Source organism: Zootoca vivipara, chromosome 10 (genome assembly GCF_963506605.1).
Source record: "Zootoca vivipara chromosome 10, rZooViv1.1, whole genome shotgun sequence".
Taxonomy (NCBI): domain Eukaryota; kingdom Metazoa; phylum Chordata; class Lepidosauria; order Squamata; family Lacertidae; genus Zootoca; species Zootoca vivipara.
The window spans coordinates 5471665-5488846 of record NC_083285.1 but is presented as its reverse complement, the minus strand read 5'-3'; the positions used below and the strand labels follow the sequence as shown (position 1 = coordinate 5488846).

The following is a 17182-nucleotide window of genomic DNA, read 5'->3' as shown; positions in this document are numbered from 1 at the left end:
CCGCGGGCAGGACAGGGGACGGCAACGCCAGACTCGCGCTCCGCCGGGCAGGGCCAGGTGTGACGGGCCACTGGAGGGGGCAGTCTGATGGGTGGGGACTCTACCAGCTGTGCTCCTCCTTGGCCGAAGCGGCTGTGGGGTGCTGCCATCCAGGGAGCCCTGGCTGCTGCGCCGACAGGAGGCTCACGTCCGGCTTTCCTGTAATGGCGCCCGCAACCCGAGAAGAGGCGGGCAAGGGTGGTGCTGCCGGCAGGGCTTGAGGGCAGCTCCTCTGGCAGGCGGCTCTGGGCATGGCGTGGCATGGTGGAGGTGCCCTTCAGAACTTCGCACCGTGGCACCTTGCACCAGTAGCCTCTATGGCTAAGACGCCCCTGGGGGCTGGATCCGGCCCCTGGGCCTTAGTTTGCCTACCCATGTTATAATCTCTTCTACCGATTTATGCCTTCTCTAATTCTTCTTTATCTCTCAAGCCTTTTTATTTCTTTATTAACCAGATAGAAGTTGATCTTTACTCTGCACTTTTCTGCTCCGTCTATAGTAGTTTTATTCAAGAGCCTCCCTGCTGAATAACAAGTGCAAGACTATGCGAAAATATTTCATTTACTGTTGAGCGACTCCCATATGGGGAGCAATTATTGGGAAAAGGACTGCCCTGGTTTTTAATGTGTTAGATCAAGTCAAGTATCTTTTAAGCAAAGATGCTGAGTCTCAAAAAGTGCTTACTAATTACAGGTCCTCCCGTCACTCCTTCTGACAACCATTCCCATGAGGGAGTTCGCTTGAGAATAACCTTTCAGCACCACATCCACATTCTGCCGCTAAACCAACAGATGTACCAAGGGGGAAAGGCAAGTCAAAAATCAATCCAAGCTTGTTTTCCAAAAATGGGTTTGAATAGGGTCATTACTAAGTCCATTCCAGGTTTCTTGGTCCACATTTGCAAACAGGCCCAAATGAAGGTAATTCTGAGAAACACCATGGCTGAAGCCCACAAAGATTACAGCTAATGTATTTTCTGTAATGTTGGGAGAATCTCTTGTACAGTAGTGTAGTGTTGTGTAATGCAGTGTCCAGGCAAGCTGTGTGCTGCCTCATAGGAGGCAAAAGGCAGGAGCTTTAAGTATGAACGAGACTATGGGTGCATAACACCCATAACACTAAGCCACAATTTAGCACTACTGTATGTCTAAATAATGCTGTCTGTCTGTCTCTCTCACACACAGAGGAGTGAGAATATGACTTCCCATTCTAGTAGAAAGCTCTTTGTATGCATGGGCCTCTTTCGCACCCACAAAACTCCCCCATCCACATTTTCTCATTTCTTTCATCCTGACTCGGCCATTGTTCCATCTAATTTGGTCTTGGGAGACCAGAAGCTGTAAATATGACACCCTACTGTAAGATGGCGGAAGACACTTTATAATATCCATAAAAACGCGTGTGTCTTATTTTCAACACCGCATTCTGATAGGACTGCAAATACACCAGGGAAAATAAATGAACGTTTTCATCGTGAAATATAACAAAGGTTGCATTGTAAAAATAACTTGACATTCATTGTTCTGCATTGCTGGGCGGGAGAGTCAGAGCAGGTAACCAAAACAAAATGCCAATTTACACGCAAGCAAATGATTACAGGCACCAACCAAAAGCAGTTATGCTTTTGTAGATCTCCCATCTATTTATATTACAATTAATCAGTAGAGACATACTGTAGATGCAAGACACTCTCAAATGGAGGCAAATTTAGGATAAATGTATGAAGGCACTTGTGGCAGTGTTTTTTGTTTTTTGTTTGTAATATCTACACTAATTGGATTCATTATTTGGTTTGCTTTGAGTTATGGCAAGCAGTGCCACTGGGCCAGCTTTGGAACGTGTATAAGGCAATGTTTAAAGTTTCCGAGTGCTCTGCGGAGGGGGGCCATATTTTTCACTTACGCCTACTTTCATAAATAGCTCGTGATTTCTCATACAGCTCATATGGGTCAGGTTTCCTTGGGTCAAAGGCCTCTGTTGAATCAGGAAAAGAACTCCTGTGAAGGGCAGGTGGATAGGGGATGTTCTGTGGGATAGCTGGAGCAGATAAACTTGTCTGCGGACTGCCTTGATTTTCCCATCGTTCCATCATCTATAATAAATAACAGAGACAGCAGAAAACAAAGGTTTAGACTGAAAACCTGCAGGCGAGGGCTACGTCTTATTTATACAAAACTGCACAATGCCCACGCGGTTCACAGCTTGCATTCTGTACCTACTCATAAATCAGCCCCATTGGGTTTCGCGGGCTCACGCTCAGGTACATATGTATAGGATTGCAGCCTTGAGCATTTTATCAATAATGAATGTGATTATTACAAGGTAAAGCACGGTTTGTGTTTTATCTTTGTCCTGTGGTCTCAGTCAGCAGATACCACAGCCACCAGCACTTTTTTAAAGAAGTGTGTTTTGCATCAGTGGGGATTTGGGCTGTGATTTGCTGAGGAATTTCATCTGTATCTTGGGTTCTCTTTCCCTGCCCTCCCCATCAAGAGTCTCCAAAAGCAGGATTTGATGTATTTGCAGAGTACATGGCAGCTAGTACTACGTATGTAAAATAGGGGTGGGGAAGCTTTTCCATCATGAGGGCCACATTCCTCAATGAAGAATATAAATCATTTTTCTCCTTTTGGCATTTCCATTGTTCCCTTCGAGAGAAATACAACAGAAATATGTTGTGTTCACCATGTGAAAAGTAGCTAAACTATTGACTGTTGAAAATTCTATAGGAGGCCTGTGCTTAGTTGACACATCAGAAATGCTTAGAGGTTCTTGTCAACACATTGAAGACAGGGGTGAACTGCTGCCAGCCGATAGCCTTTAATTTCTCACTCTCTCACTCTCTCATTCTGCTACCCTCTCCCCAATATTATTATTAATTTATTATTATTATTATTATTATTATTAATACCCCACCCAACTGGCTGGGTTTTCCCGCCACCAGCGCCGTCTTAAGCGTCCCCTGTCGCCATGGTGCGCCGGATCTCTCCGGCACCCTTCCGCCCCGTTTCCCAGCGCGGTGGGCAGGTGGGCGCCGCGCACAGCTGCGCAGCGGACCGGCGGGCCGGCCAGCGGGCGGGCGCAGCTCGCGGCGCCCTCCTGGCGGGCCGCCGCCATGGTGCACTGCGCCACGGGGGGTCTACGACGAGCCGGCCCTGCCCACCACTCTGGGCGGCTTCCAACAAATACAAAAATACATTAAAATATCACAGATTAAAAACTTCCCTAAACAGGGCTGCCTATCGGTGTTTTCTAAATGTCAGGTAGTTGTTCATCTCCCTGACCTCTGATGGAAAGGCGTTCCACAGGGCGGGTGCCACTACCGAGAAGGCCCTCTGCCTGCTTCTCGCAGTGAGGGAACTGCCAGAAGGCCCTCAGCGCTGGATCTGTGTCCGGCCTGAACAATGGGGGCCAGTGTGGTGGGGCAGAGCCACAAACAGCCCTCCTGACACTGCCATTGCTGCAGCTTTATTTGGCCTCTGGCTGGCCTTAGCCCATGTCTGTTGCCTGGCCTTAAGAAGGCTGCCCAACAGGAGAACATGGCCCTATGGCAGAAAGTGGCGTTTTTGACCCGGAACCTCCTTGGCTCGAGTTTTCCCGCAGGTCGAAAATGTTGTTGCCTAGCTTAGATAACAAATACCTGCCTGCAGCCAGGCCACAAGGCAGCCAGGATCTAATATAATCTACTTACCTTTGGGCTAATCCTATTGAGAAATGCTATGCGAATTATGCTGAACAGACTGGTGGAAGCAAGGAGGATTAGATGTTAGCAAGAAATACTAATTAGCTAGCTGTTTTTGCAGAGAGTTTTGAAGCACAGGAAGCACGGTGGTTCCAGGTCAAAACACAGGAACAAAGGTTACAGTATAATCCTAAAAATGCTGTTCTGTAGGTAATCCTTACTAAATTCAAAAAGGCTTACTTCCATGTTGTGACCACGCTGCAATCATAAGGCAAACTTGCTTGAAATGAGTACGGTATAACATCCTGAGGAGGTCAGATGTGCTAATTGATCTTAAGCATGTGCTTTCAAAAGGAAGCCCCATCCAGTCCTATGGGGTTTGTTTCCAGGTGTTTATGGTTAGAAAGGCATTCTGATAAATAATCACATACACAATCCAGCTAAAATAAATAATATTGTTCTCAATCTTAATTGATGTTAATTTGATGTTCCCACTTCCCACTCAGTAGTTATAATGGGAGGGAAATTTTGTGAATGTGTTGGGGAGAGTAAGAAGGCTTTGGGTCCTGAATATACATGACTGCCTCCAGGACCACAAGTCTGGGAATCCTCTGTTTTAGAGGGGGGGGGGGACACAGGACGCTCTGGTATCACAAGTGGTATCCCATTCATGGACCTCCCTCTTTGCACTTGGGCTACAGTAGGACTGCCACTTGAAGCACACAGTTAATTCTCTCCTGCTGAAATGGATTGCATAATAAATACATGTTATAATGCAAAGACTTTGAGAAGAAAACTTACAGGTTTAGGAGTCTTCCATGGTGAAAAGAATCCTAAAGAATGGAAAAGAAAAGAGAACATCAGTGCATCTTTGTTTTATTTTTATTATGCAGATTGGACAACAATAGACCTTTTTGTTGTTTGTTCAATTAATGTTGATGAGAGCATACAACAGTCCCTAATGGGAGATAGGAAGGGCCTAGGAGAATATGAATATGAACATCCAAGGTCACCTTAACTTCTACTCAGTGGAGTCAAAAAATACATTTGACATTATCTTTAGAAATAGCATGGTCAGGCACCATTTCCCAAAATTTAATTCTCTGCTTGCTCAAGTTGTACTGGGACCTAGAGAGAGTGGATTTAAGGTACTCAGCAGAGAACCACTGAACACAGCTGACAGCTCAGAATAGCTACAATACTTGACTATAACATAAAACATATTATTAATTATATTTAAATTATGTCATCAAGCAACACTGCCAAATAAATAAAAGAATAAGTCATTTTTTTCTGCATAAATAATCCTGCAATTATTCCTTCTCCTAAGAAACTTTTTATCTTCTTATGAACACCAAAAACTTCAAACTGAACTTGTAGAAATATGGCTTGTTTATTGGAGAATGGAATGAGCAATATATTGATACGGACATATCTAAATGTTTTAGGGAGGTTATAAAATGAATAAAGAAAAGACCTATTGTTACTTACTTTGGTAACAGAACACATTGAAAAACATTGCTTTATACAGTATGTGGCTTCTATGTTAAAAACAAGTTTCAGGCAGTAAGTACATGAAAAGTGGAAGGCTTTTTTCATGGAAAAGTGTCTGACTTTATGCATACTTATTTTTGAAGGTCCAGAAACATTTGTCCAAAGACTGCGGACTCAGCTATACGGCTGCAAATAAAACGTTTTAAGGGTGTTTTAAATGCAATATACAATGCGACTCTAGATGACAATCGTGAGCCTTATGGAAAATTCAATGTATTTTTTAAAACGCTTTTAAAAAAAAGCATTTTCAGAATGTTTTTTATATACGTGTAGATTCCACCTAAGTTTTCCCCCTCCCTTTTCAGGATTTGTGTTACTAGAAAACAATGCCTTGATCATTTTAATTCTTTCTAGTATGTTATGGGAACTATGACTTGGACTGGAGGTTTTGCTCCATTCACAGACAGTGCACATTCCTGGAGGGAGAATTAAGTTCACCTAGGGGACCTTTCTGTGAGCAGAAGAAGCCCCCTTGTCTATGCAAGAGTGGTGTTGGGGACTTGTGTAGGAAAGCACCTTCTGTTCACAGAATGAAAACTTAGGATCCAAGCCTCTGCTGTGATATTTAATCAATACACTAAAGATGTCTACACTTGATCTAAATCAGGCATCCCCAAACTTCGGCCCTCCAGATGTTTTGGACTACAATTCCCATCTTCCCCGACCACTGGTCCTGTTAGCTAGGGATCATGGGAGTTGTAGGCCAAAACATCTGGAGGGCCGCAGTTTGGGGATGCCTGATCTAAATGTTAAGAGTAAGAAGTTGGGCCTTGAAGCAAAATGTGAGAGTGTGGAATCCTTCTGCTGATGGTTCCCCCGACTTCACTCCATGCCCACCCACCCCATTTCCCCCCACCCAACAGACTGCCAGCTTTCCACACTCACTGAGCGGACTGTGCAGTTCTTACTGGCCTGTTTGGAGTTCCCCCGTCCATTTTGGGGTTTTGCTCCATTACGGATTGCTGGTGTGTGTGTGTGTGTGTGTGTGTGTGCGCACACACACGCAGACTTACAGCTTCATTAAAACCTGTGATTTTTCCACTGATATTTATGACCAGTTATTTCTCCTATTCCTAGTGACATTTCAAAATAGTTTCCCAGTGTGAGCCAGGAAATGACCTATCTAGACAATGAAATGTTTCTTTCTACTGTTTTTCTACCTATACTCTTCATCCTCCCTCCCTCCTCAGTCACTCAATATTCAATGTCACTGAGTATTTCTGGGACATTTCTTGGGTATTCTTTCCTTCCTTCTAAGTTTTGTTTTGGGGGGGTACCTGATATTTCCTTTCTTGCATGTTGGTAGTACCATTTTTGTTGCAGCCCTGTCATTATGGGATATGGGGCGACTGCCTAGGAGCCACTCATATGCTGTGTTTGATTCCATGATGCAAGAATGGCTGGTTATATGAATGTAAGAATGAATGAATGAATGAATGAATGATTTGAACTGGAAGCAGAGAGAACGATTTTGTATCAAATATTCATTAATATTCTGCGGTATTTAAAAGAATGGCTAGACTAATGTTCATTGCTTGTAAAATGAAAATGTAATTATAACAGTATTCTCACTCCATGGTGTGACGTAAATTCAACAGGAGTGTTCCAGAATCCATCCAATCCTATGACTCTGTTAGAGTAGGCCTTCTCAATAGGTCCCCCACCCCTGTAGTGCAAAGTAGCCCAAACGTCACCCATGGCATGGAAGAACATTGGTGATATTGTTAGCATAAATCCTATACATGACACATCTGCTGCATGTGACTGATTGTTTACATATATGACTGCTGTTCTTTCCCATGCAGGAGCCCGGATGTAACCCGATCTCCTGTCATGTGATGTTCATTGTTCTCACTTTGCTTTCGCTTCTGACTGAGGGAAGATGGCAGAAAGCTACTGCATCGCTCTCTAATCAAGTAGTTTAGCAACTACAAAATGTGTGCCGTCTTCTTTAACCAGAGGGCAGTCGCAGCACAAGAATAAGAGATATACCATCAATTGAAACAACCATTCATCTCTATCATCAGATTGCTGGGGTAACTAGGATAGGACTTTTTATGACAAAACATGCTCACATATCACCAATGGTAAGAGAGCACATTTTAATCATAGTAAAGTTACCAGTTGGCAGAGCAAATACGCTCTCTGGCGGCACCTATGGTAACTACCCATCAAGGAATACGACCCCACTCACTGTCCCCCTTGATATACCAGGTGGTTTCATTCCTGTGGCAAACAGCCTTGAATCTCTCCCAGCAAGAGATTCTGGAAAAATCCATTGGTGGATTCTGGCTGTGCACAGTGACCTTCAGTCATGTGTTATATCTCCTTTGGAGAGAGGTTCATCTCACAAGGAACCTCAGAGGATTCAGTAAAGCAATGTCACCCTTGTTCTTGGCTGTATTAAATATCCATGTAGATCAGTCTGACCCTGTCCTTAGCAATTACTCCATAGGCCTTGGACCTGAAGCACTGGCCAGGAACCAATCATTCCTTACTGATCTGAGAGAGGATGTTGCTCTGCTTCACAGGCTCCTCGTGGTCCTGGAACTGCCACAGCCACTTTCTTCCTCCAACTTTCACTTTCAACTTCTATTTTCAGAGTGAAAATGCTGCATCCTAGCAGCAGAGACCAGGAAACAAAGCTGCTGAGCCATTCTGTTCCATCTGGAACAGTTTTATTTGTTCTATAATTGTAACTGTTTTATCTGTATAATTGTTTAGTATATTGTTATAATCCACCCTGGGACTTTAAGATGAAGAGTGGGTAAAAAAACAAAAACAAAAAAACCCTTATAAATAAGTAAACAAAACAAAACAGCCCCCGTAGCTTCAGGGAGCCAGCTCTGAAATGGCTGCATTTATCCTGATTCTCCACTTTTTGGATGTGTTTATAAGATACATATGCATAACAGTTATGTACATTTCAATAGGGAAATATGAAGCTACAAATACTAGCAAACTAAAACCATTGTGTATCCCACTATACCTGGGGGGTGTAGGACACCAGAAAGGCTGTGACGTTGCAGAGAAGGACAGGATCATCAGCAGATACACCCAGACATACTTTTAGCCCAGCAAGAAAAGCTCTACACGGCAGTCATCCCCCAAACATCTAGCTAACCATAGAAGCTACAGGAGCAGGTGCTGTTGTGAGCTTTGCTGTACCTGCTGGTTTTACCCTTTAAGATTTTATCCTTTTATAGCCCAGTTTTTGTGTGTAATTGCTTTCTAGCTTCTCTTGTAAGTCACCCAGAAAATCTGTATTACCGGGCAAGAGGAAAATGTCGGTAATAAATATAGTGGAGTAAAAATAAAATAAAAACAAATGCTTCAGTTCCACAGAGGACAGTGTCAAAACCCACACTGATCTTAATAGAGAGAGACTCCACCCCAAATGGCATTCCTCGATAATTTAATTAACAATTGCCACCTGAAGCATGAAGCTACTCTTCTTTTCAGTATCCAAAAATAGCCTCTGCAGGAGTGCCAAAGACAGAATGAGATACGGTATTTTAATAAGTACACGCTTTTAACTTTTCTGAAAACAGGCTGATGAAAAAGATGGGTAATGCAATTATACAGAGACAAGGGGGTGGGTGTGTCACTCTGTGAATTGCGCCTGCTCCATGTTTGGGATACTCCATTCCATACCCATGAGAACAACTGGTGGGGATGGGCGCCCCCCATGGTCCTGGCCTCCCACCAGCTGTATTGCTGTCACGCTCTGAGATGGTACAGGGCAGGGAGGTGGCAAGGTGGCCCCAAATCACCCTGGAACCCAGGATTGCTGCCAATGCCCAGAGGCCAAGCAGGAGCTCCCTTCACTGGGCTATTTGGGAATTAAACCCTCTTAAGAGTGTTTTTTAAATGCCCCTTTTTTTCTACACTAGGAAAGCATACCTCCCTAACCATGCTGCTATTTCCTTCTCATTTCTCAGCTGTCAAAACTTAGCACCCAAGTTCATTGTAAGTACATACTGTATATTCCTGCGTATAAGACTACTTTTTAACCCAGGAAAATCTTCTCAAAAGTCAGGGGTCGTCTTATACGCCGGGTTGTATTTCTTATACGGCGAGTATATCCCAAACTCTATATTTTAACTGGAAAAGTTGGGGGTCGTCTTATACGCCGGTATATACGGGTACATATAATGCTCTTTGGAAAAAGCTTTAGGCGCATCAACTACAAATAGAGCCTCGTGCAACTTAACCGGCATAATGGAGACAAGCGGGGGGAGGGGGGGTTAGCTAGAACACTTGTTTTTGCATTTAGTTTAGTTCTTTGTGAAGGAAAAGGGCAAAGTCCAACTTTTAGTTGAGCCTTAATCTAAGATGAAATCTTATGGCAAGTGAACAAATTACCTGGTCACAGTCTCACTTACTGGCCTGGCAAGGCTATTTACAGTTAATATCTGTCCTTCATACTGTGTACGTTCTAGTAAGTATGAAAATTATTCTATTTGGAAACAGGGCTCCAACTTTTGACTGTATAACTTACTTTTCCAATTCCTGTCACAGCAGTGTCTGGCAAAGCTCTCTCTCACCCATTCCTCCCCAATATATATTAAAGAAACACATTACTGTATCTTAAGATGTTGTGCGCTATTTTGAAGCTTCTGGAAATTTTCAGCGATGAGCATTATTCTGGATGGTAATAACAAGTAAGGTTGTTTAGTCAATGTTTGGAAGTAAGTGAACTCAGAACCTTTACAATAAAAATTAAATAAAAAAATTCCTTCAGTAGCACCTTAAAGACCAACTAAGTTTTTTATTTTGGTATGAGCTTTCATGTACATGCACACTTCATCAGATTCACTGAAACAGAAGTCACCAGACCCTCATGTATATTCAGAGGGTGGGGGTGATGGGAATGGGTGATGGGCTGATAGGAGTGGTAAACCTGTTGATGACTGTTTACCACTCCTATCAGCCCATCACCCCCACCCCCACCCTCTGAATATACCCTCTGAATATACATAAGGGTCTGGTGACTTCTGTTTCAGTGTATCTGATGAAGTGTGCATGCACACGAAAGCTCATACCAAAATAAAAACTTAGTTGGTCTTTAAGGTGCTACTGAAGGAATTTTTTTATTTTGTTTCGACTCAGACCAACACGGCTACCTACCTGTAATAAAAATTAAGGTAGGGGTCACAAGCCTGTTGTCTCCCAGAACTACAATTCTCTAAATCTCTAATCACTGGCCATGCTAACTGGGGCAGATAGGAGTTGGAGTCCAGCAACCTCTGGAAGGCCAGTCAGTCACTGCTGATTTCATGGATGCCCTCTTGTTTCCACATCACTTGATGCATGGCTGATAAGGTCCATAAGACTTTGCTTATTCCATTTTGTCATCAAAATGTCTCTTTGCATATGGCTTCCTTGGCTATTTTGCAAAGGAACAGATGGTTGCCCGGCACTTTCCAGGGGGATAACTGATCTTGACACGCACTTTCAAGGTCCTGCGTGATGCAACCTTTAGTTCACTTAATCAAAAACTTTTATTTCCCAGAGCACAGACCATTGGTTTCATGTTAGGTTTACATTCAATTTTGTGGGAGTACTGTCTTCATATTTTAAAGGACAAATTTTATGTTTTAGTTTTCATACTAAAAAGATACCAGGGCTGGTCCAATATATTTTGGCACCTGTGGAGAACCACAAAATGGTGCTTCCTTCCCTGCTAGGGAAGAAGGAATGAGTGTAGGTCAGGCACCCTCAAACTCGGCCCTCCAGCTGTTTTGGGACTACAACTCCCATCATCCCTAGCTAACAGGACCAGTGGTCAGGGGTGATGGGAGTTGTAGTCCCAAAACAGCTGGAGGGCCTAGTTTGGGGAATCCTGGTGTAGATCAACATCAAGAACAAGGTGGGAATACAGTTCTCCATTGGGGACTGGTGCCCCTGTGGATTCTGTTGTCTGAGGCAGTCACCTCACTTTGCCTCTTGGGTGGGCCAGCCCTTCTGTGGATGCAGGTTGGGGACAGATTGGTGATAATCAACTCCCTTTGGTTAGTTGGCACCATGCCCTTGTGTTGTACTCAGGGATCCTTAAGTTCTTATCCTCTCTGCCCCCCAGAAGCCCATGAGGGTCACTAGGAAGACCAATTTACCTAGGCATCCAAGTCCCCCACCTTTATCATTAAACAGACCCTCCAAGTATCCCTATTTTCCAGGGACAGTCCTGCATTTACAGAAGCCATATCAGTTTCTGATTCTGATCCCAGAATGTCCCATTTTTCTTTATTTTCATCAGAGAAATGCTGGAGGGTATGGAGTTATGAGATCCCCAAGCCAAGGAGGTAAGTAACTAGGCAACCTTTAGAAGACATCTGAAGGCAGCCCTGTATAGGGAAGGTTTTTTTAATGGTTAATATTTTATGATGTTTTTATTTATGTTGGAAGCTGCCCTGAGTGGCTGGGGCAACCCAGTCAGATGAGTAAGGTATGAATAATAATTAATAGAAATTATTATTATTATTATTATTATTATTATTATTATTATTATGGAATGGAATGGGACATCCCTATTTTCACTGGAGAAATGTTGGAGGCAATGCATTAAACCTACAACAGAACAACCCAATTGATTCTAGCTGCCACCATCTACTAATATAGAGCAGTAGGTCTCTATTGCAGCTTGGCTAAAAGCCCAAGGCAAAGTGCTCATGGTCCCCTGGGATTAAGCCACACCAGCCTGTACTTTAACCAAACAATTTGGTTTTTGAAGAAAATCTACTGAACTTGGTATTGCAGTCAAATAAACAACAAAGAGTTGTTCTAATTTCTGAACTCACCCTAACTTAATATAAGCAGGTATTTTCTCCTGCATGTTTAAGGGCAAGTTAAGCCTGGAACCAGTGGTCTCTCCTGTCTTCCTGGCATCTTGACGGAATGGATTTCATGGAGCTTCATCAGCTGACCCTAACAGAAGACCCCCAGCGCAGGGCTGGGCTAAGCAGAGACTAAATTGACACAGAGGACAAAATAGCATCAGGATTTGGGCAGGGGTGAAACAAGGGTGGCAATGGTTGGCCTTGATTATGAAGGAACACAAATGGCCACTGAAAACAGTTTTTGTTTTTTCCATAATTTAAACCTACTTTCTTTTTTCCATAATTTAAACCTACAGTGTGATAGCACTGAAGAGAGAGAGATTTAGGATTCTTACACATGGATTCAAGGACACAAATTAGTCTGGATAGATGTACAGATTTAACTATTTATAACCACAGGAAAAACCTTTCATAAGAAAACACAGAAGCATTTCAACTGGAGTTATAAAACGCAAAGCAAAGCGGTAAAAACAAGATGAAGGGAACCAGCAGTTTGACTAGAAAAACAGTTTAAAGCCCAAATATGCTTAAAAGGTTAAATGTATTTTAAAGAATGCCCCAACGGTATAGCTGGTTTGAAAATTATAGCAAGTTACATTGATAGCAAGCATGAAAAATGGCAACAACTAGTGGTCCATTAATCTCACAAATAAAAATCATCATCAAAAGTTTCCCCAAGCTGCTAAAATTAAAGTGTTTTACCTTGGGGGTCAAAAGCAGGTTATAGGTGATTGAAAGCATAAGCTCTTCAGAAACACTTTGGTGGTCTAATAGGCTGTCAGTCTCTCAAACTCAGAATAATGAGGGTGTGTCATGGAACACGGAGGCCGACTTCAGCCCTATGTGATCTATTTTTATTTTATTTCATTAGCAGAGCCCAGGATATGCAAAGCAGAGCCAGTCATAAAATGGCAGCTCAGACACAAAATGGTTTTTTAGAGGCAGAAGCAACCACATTTACTTCCTGTACCCCATGTACCTCAGGGTGACCTGCCTATGCAAATACAAACCCACAAGTCTAATGCCAATCCCTAAGAATACCAGTGAAAATACCTGGACATTAACCAGAGACAAACCAGGGACCAGAGAGACCCCTAGGAACTAGTTTTGGCTGTTCAGTGGCAAGATATGTGATACCTGTCAACCTAAGATGTGCAGTTATTTCATGTTCCTTGAAGTTCCTCCCAAATAATGCTATCCACACAGGAGAACACAAATTGCGACACAATCCTTACAACTGTACCACAGTCACAACACTACAGTTAAAGAGTAGAAAACCATAAAACGTGCATTCAGAGTAGATAAATCAAGACGTTGAGCCAAGTCATGGACTACAGCTCCAATCACACACTGCTTAAAAGATCTGGGGCCTGGTTCCCTGGGTTTCACCGAGAAAGTGCTGAGGGTAACATGAACAGGGGCCAGTAATCTTGAGTGGTGATTTTACAAAAGCTCATACCTTCCAAGTGTCCCTATTTTCCAGGGAAAGTTCTGGAATTACAGAAGCCTCCTGGTTTCTGATTTGATCCCAAAATGTCCCAGTTTCCCTTTTTCCTCCCCTCCACGTTTCAGAGAACAGTTAAAAGTGGTGTGTGTGGTGTGTGTGGGTGCAAAAACGGAGTCCGGTTAATATTGAAAATAAAATTCCTGCACCCAATGAAGGGAATGATGAAGCTGCCATATGAAGCCCTTCCTATAAATTTGAAGGTGGGGAGGCAAAGCATGTGGAACAGAGAGAGGAGGACATGATGAGAGATGCTGGTAAATGCATGATGGAACTCAAGATGGTGGAGATCAGGTTCTTAGGCAGTTTCACGTCCAGCCATTAACCAAGCAAGGTTGCTGCATCATGTGCCTTCAGGCATATGTAGTCTCTCTCTTTCTGTCTCTCTTTCTCACACAGAGGTAATGGAAAAGGTACTTGTGCCTGTTCCGATTCTTTCACTGATTGCTGCTTTACAATCTTGTTCCATATGCAGCTACAATTTCTACCTGGTAGGCCAGCCAGTTAAGCTAGGAAATCAGCCCTGAGTGCTCACTGGAAGGACAGATCCTGAAGCTGAGGCTCCAATATTTTGGCCACCTCATGAGAAGAGAAGACTCCCTGGAAAAGACCCTGATGTTGGGAAAGATTGAGGGCACTAGGAGAAGGGGACGACAGAGGCTGAGATGGTTGGACAGTGTTCTCGAAGCTACGAACATGAGTTTGACCAAACTGTGGGAGGCAGTGGAAGACAGGAGTGCCTGGCATGCTATGGTCCGTGGGGTCACGAAGAGTCGGACATGACTAAACGACTAAACAACAGGCCAGCCAGTTAAGCTTGGATTTGGCCACTACAAATGCTGCTGCTACCACCACTGTTCTTGCCGGGGGCAGAGGGAGAATATAGGCGGAAACCTAGAAGGGTATGTGTAGACATTAGCATATATAAAATCATAATAAAACATCAAACATTAAAAACTTTCTGATAGAGGGCTGTCTTCAGCCGTCTTCTAAAAGTTGTATAGCTATTTATCTCCTTGACATCTGATGGGAGGGTGTTCTACAGGGAGGGTAGCTTTCCATGTTCCTATGACCTAGCTGAGCTTCCAAATGCCATGTACTTAGCTTAACTGTGATAGAGAGTAGCAATCCCAATCAACATTGGGAGGATAGCCCAAGATAACACGGGTTATCAAGCAGGTATTGGGGGGAAGTAGCTGCTGTTCTCAGGTCCCACTTCTGTTGACCTCTGAAGTTTCTTTCCTGCTAATCCAGGACAGGTGAGTGATTTGGGTGTCTGTCAGAGGAGCACCCAAGTCCCATTGCACAAGCTCTTCTGCACAGCCAGAATAACTTCCAATGAATGGCACTATGAAAGGAAGGAACAGGCCAATGGGTGTTAAGTTTGTATTTGGTGGGCTCTGCCCCTAGTCTAGGCAGTGACCATGAATGGTATTGTAGTGATGACGCAAACGTCGTGAGAGATTATGGGACTCTGCTGACAAAGAGGCACACTAGTGTGGAAGTGAGAACCAGCAGGGGGTGGGGTGGAGGGATCTCTTAAAAATAATAGCACTGAAGACCCAGCAAGAATCCCTGTCCCACTGAGACCCTGCCTGCAGTCAACCACAACTGACATTCTGTCGGGCCATAAAGGATCCCTTGTACAATTTGATTTCAGAATGCCCAAATGAAAATGTCACACACCAAAGAACCCATTTTGGTAGGAGCTACAGGCTCAATATGAATCTTCTCTCGTTTCATTGCAAAGGCAAATGATGTAAACAAGAAGATCAGCAAAACTTGGTTCTCAGTGGCTTACAATGCAGCTATGGTTGACTGCACTTCACAGGTCTTTCTCGTATAAAAATGCTATAGATGTATTTCATTTTCTAATCAGCCCGTTGTTCAGTCCCAGCTCCTGCCCACCTAGCAGTTTGAAAGCACGTCAAGTGTAAGTAGATAAATAGGTACCGCTCTGGCGGGAAGGTAAACGGCGTTTCCATGCGCTCCTCTGGTTTGCCAGAAGCGGCTTAGTCATGCTGGCCACATGACTCAGAAGCTGTCTGTGGACAAACGCTGGCTCCCTCGGCCTATAGAGCGAGATGAGCGCCGCAACCCCAGAGTCGTCCACGACTGGACCTAACGGTCAGGGATACCTTTAACTTTTTATAGTGCTTATAATTTTATAGCAGAGCAAAATAAATTAGTATTTAAAACCACATAATACTCCATGAAGCTCCTGTTTAGCCTTTCTTGATAAAAAACAAATGCTTATTAATATCACTTGATTTTGTATAGAAAAGCAGTTGGGGGACGACAACAACTCCCAAATAATGGCATGTACCGCAATGCATTTCAACTTTGTAAGTTATGTATGATCTGTCAAGCTCAAAAAAACTGGATTAAAATAAAGGATTAAAGGCTGAATAAGAGCCCTCCTTTGATTCCGTTAGCAAACCACCCTAAAGTACTTGATATGACACTAAATGGCAACAGAGGGGGCATTATAAAGGGTGTGATTTTTTATAAAAAATGATTCCCCAGTAGTGCAAGTTCAACTTCAAGTTGGTATTGGAAACATCAAGGTGGGATGGCTCCAGTTATGTAAATTGTGACATTCTCCTATGGATGCAGGCAACAAGGCCTCTTACAGAGTTTGAAGCTCTTACTGCTAATGCTAGCTCTAAAAGCAAAGGATTAGTCTTAAGTATTTAGAAGATCTTAATAGAAATTGTGACAGGCTCCTGTAGAGGACTGAAAGCAGTTTGGGAGACAGGTATGGGTGAGCAGATTGATGAAGTGAAATGGACAAATCCGCAGTGTTCTAGACCAGGGGTCAGCAAACTTTTTCAGCAAACTGTCCCTCAGACCTTGTGGGGGGCCGGACTATATTTTTTGGGGGGGGAAATGAACAAATTCCTATGCCCCACAAATAACCCAGAGATGCATTTTAAATAAAAGGACACATTCTACTCATGTAAAAACATGCTGATTCCCAGACTGTCCGCGGGCCGGATTTGGAAGGCATTTGGGCCGCATCTGGCCCCTGGGCCTTAGTTTGGGGACCCCTGTTCTAGACCATCAAGGAACAACACGTCAGAGCTTAGCCCCAAGATAGTGTAGAACTCTCATATATCTATTGCCCAATTATAGAAAATGTTGCATGGTTTGAACATTGCATTTTAGAAGAAAAAACCGCTCATAATTTGTAGTCTCTACAGCAAATTGAAACTCCGGGTGTTATCCATGCTATGTGGGGTAGTCCCAGATTTACAGAAGCCATCCCAGTTTCTGATTTGATCGTGGAATGACCCGCTTTTCTATAGGATGTCCCTATTTTCATCAAAGAAATGTTGGAGGGTATAGAGTCATGTGACCACAAGGGAAGGAGGTAATTAACTATACAACCATTAGAAGACATCTTAAGATAGCCCTGTATAAGGAAGGTTTTTTTTGTTTTTTGTTTAAACTTTATAATGTTTTTATATATGTTGGAAGCCACTCAGAGTGGCTGGGGCAACCCAGTCAGATGGGTGGGGTATAAATAATAATAAAAAATTATTATTATGGAATAGGACACCC

General features: G+C 43.2%; 1 protein-coding gene across 17 annotated transcripts in view; it reads right to left on the bottom strand.

Moving 5' to 3' along the window:
• The window catches only part of MAGI2 (membrane associated guanylate kinase, WW and PDZ domain containing 2), a 587732-nt gene that overhangs the window by 93307 nt on the left and 477243 nt on the right, over positions 1 to 17182 (bottom strand). For 16 of the 17 annotated variants that reach the window (XM_060279499.1, XM_060279498.1, XM_060279503.1 and 13 more), the window contains 2 exons: positions 4523 to 4554; positions 1942 to 2131 (listed from right to left, as the gene is read on the bottom strand). In XM_060279499.1, coding sequence (XP_060135482.1) covers positions 1942 to 2131; positions 4523 to 4554 — 222 coding nt within the window. The remainder of the gene's footprint in view (positions 1 to 1941; positions 2132 to 4522; positions 4555 to 17182) is intronic. The other variant, XM_060279500.1, reaches the window with a different exon arrangement.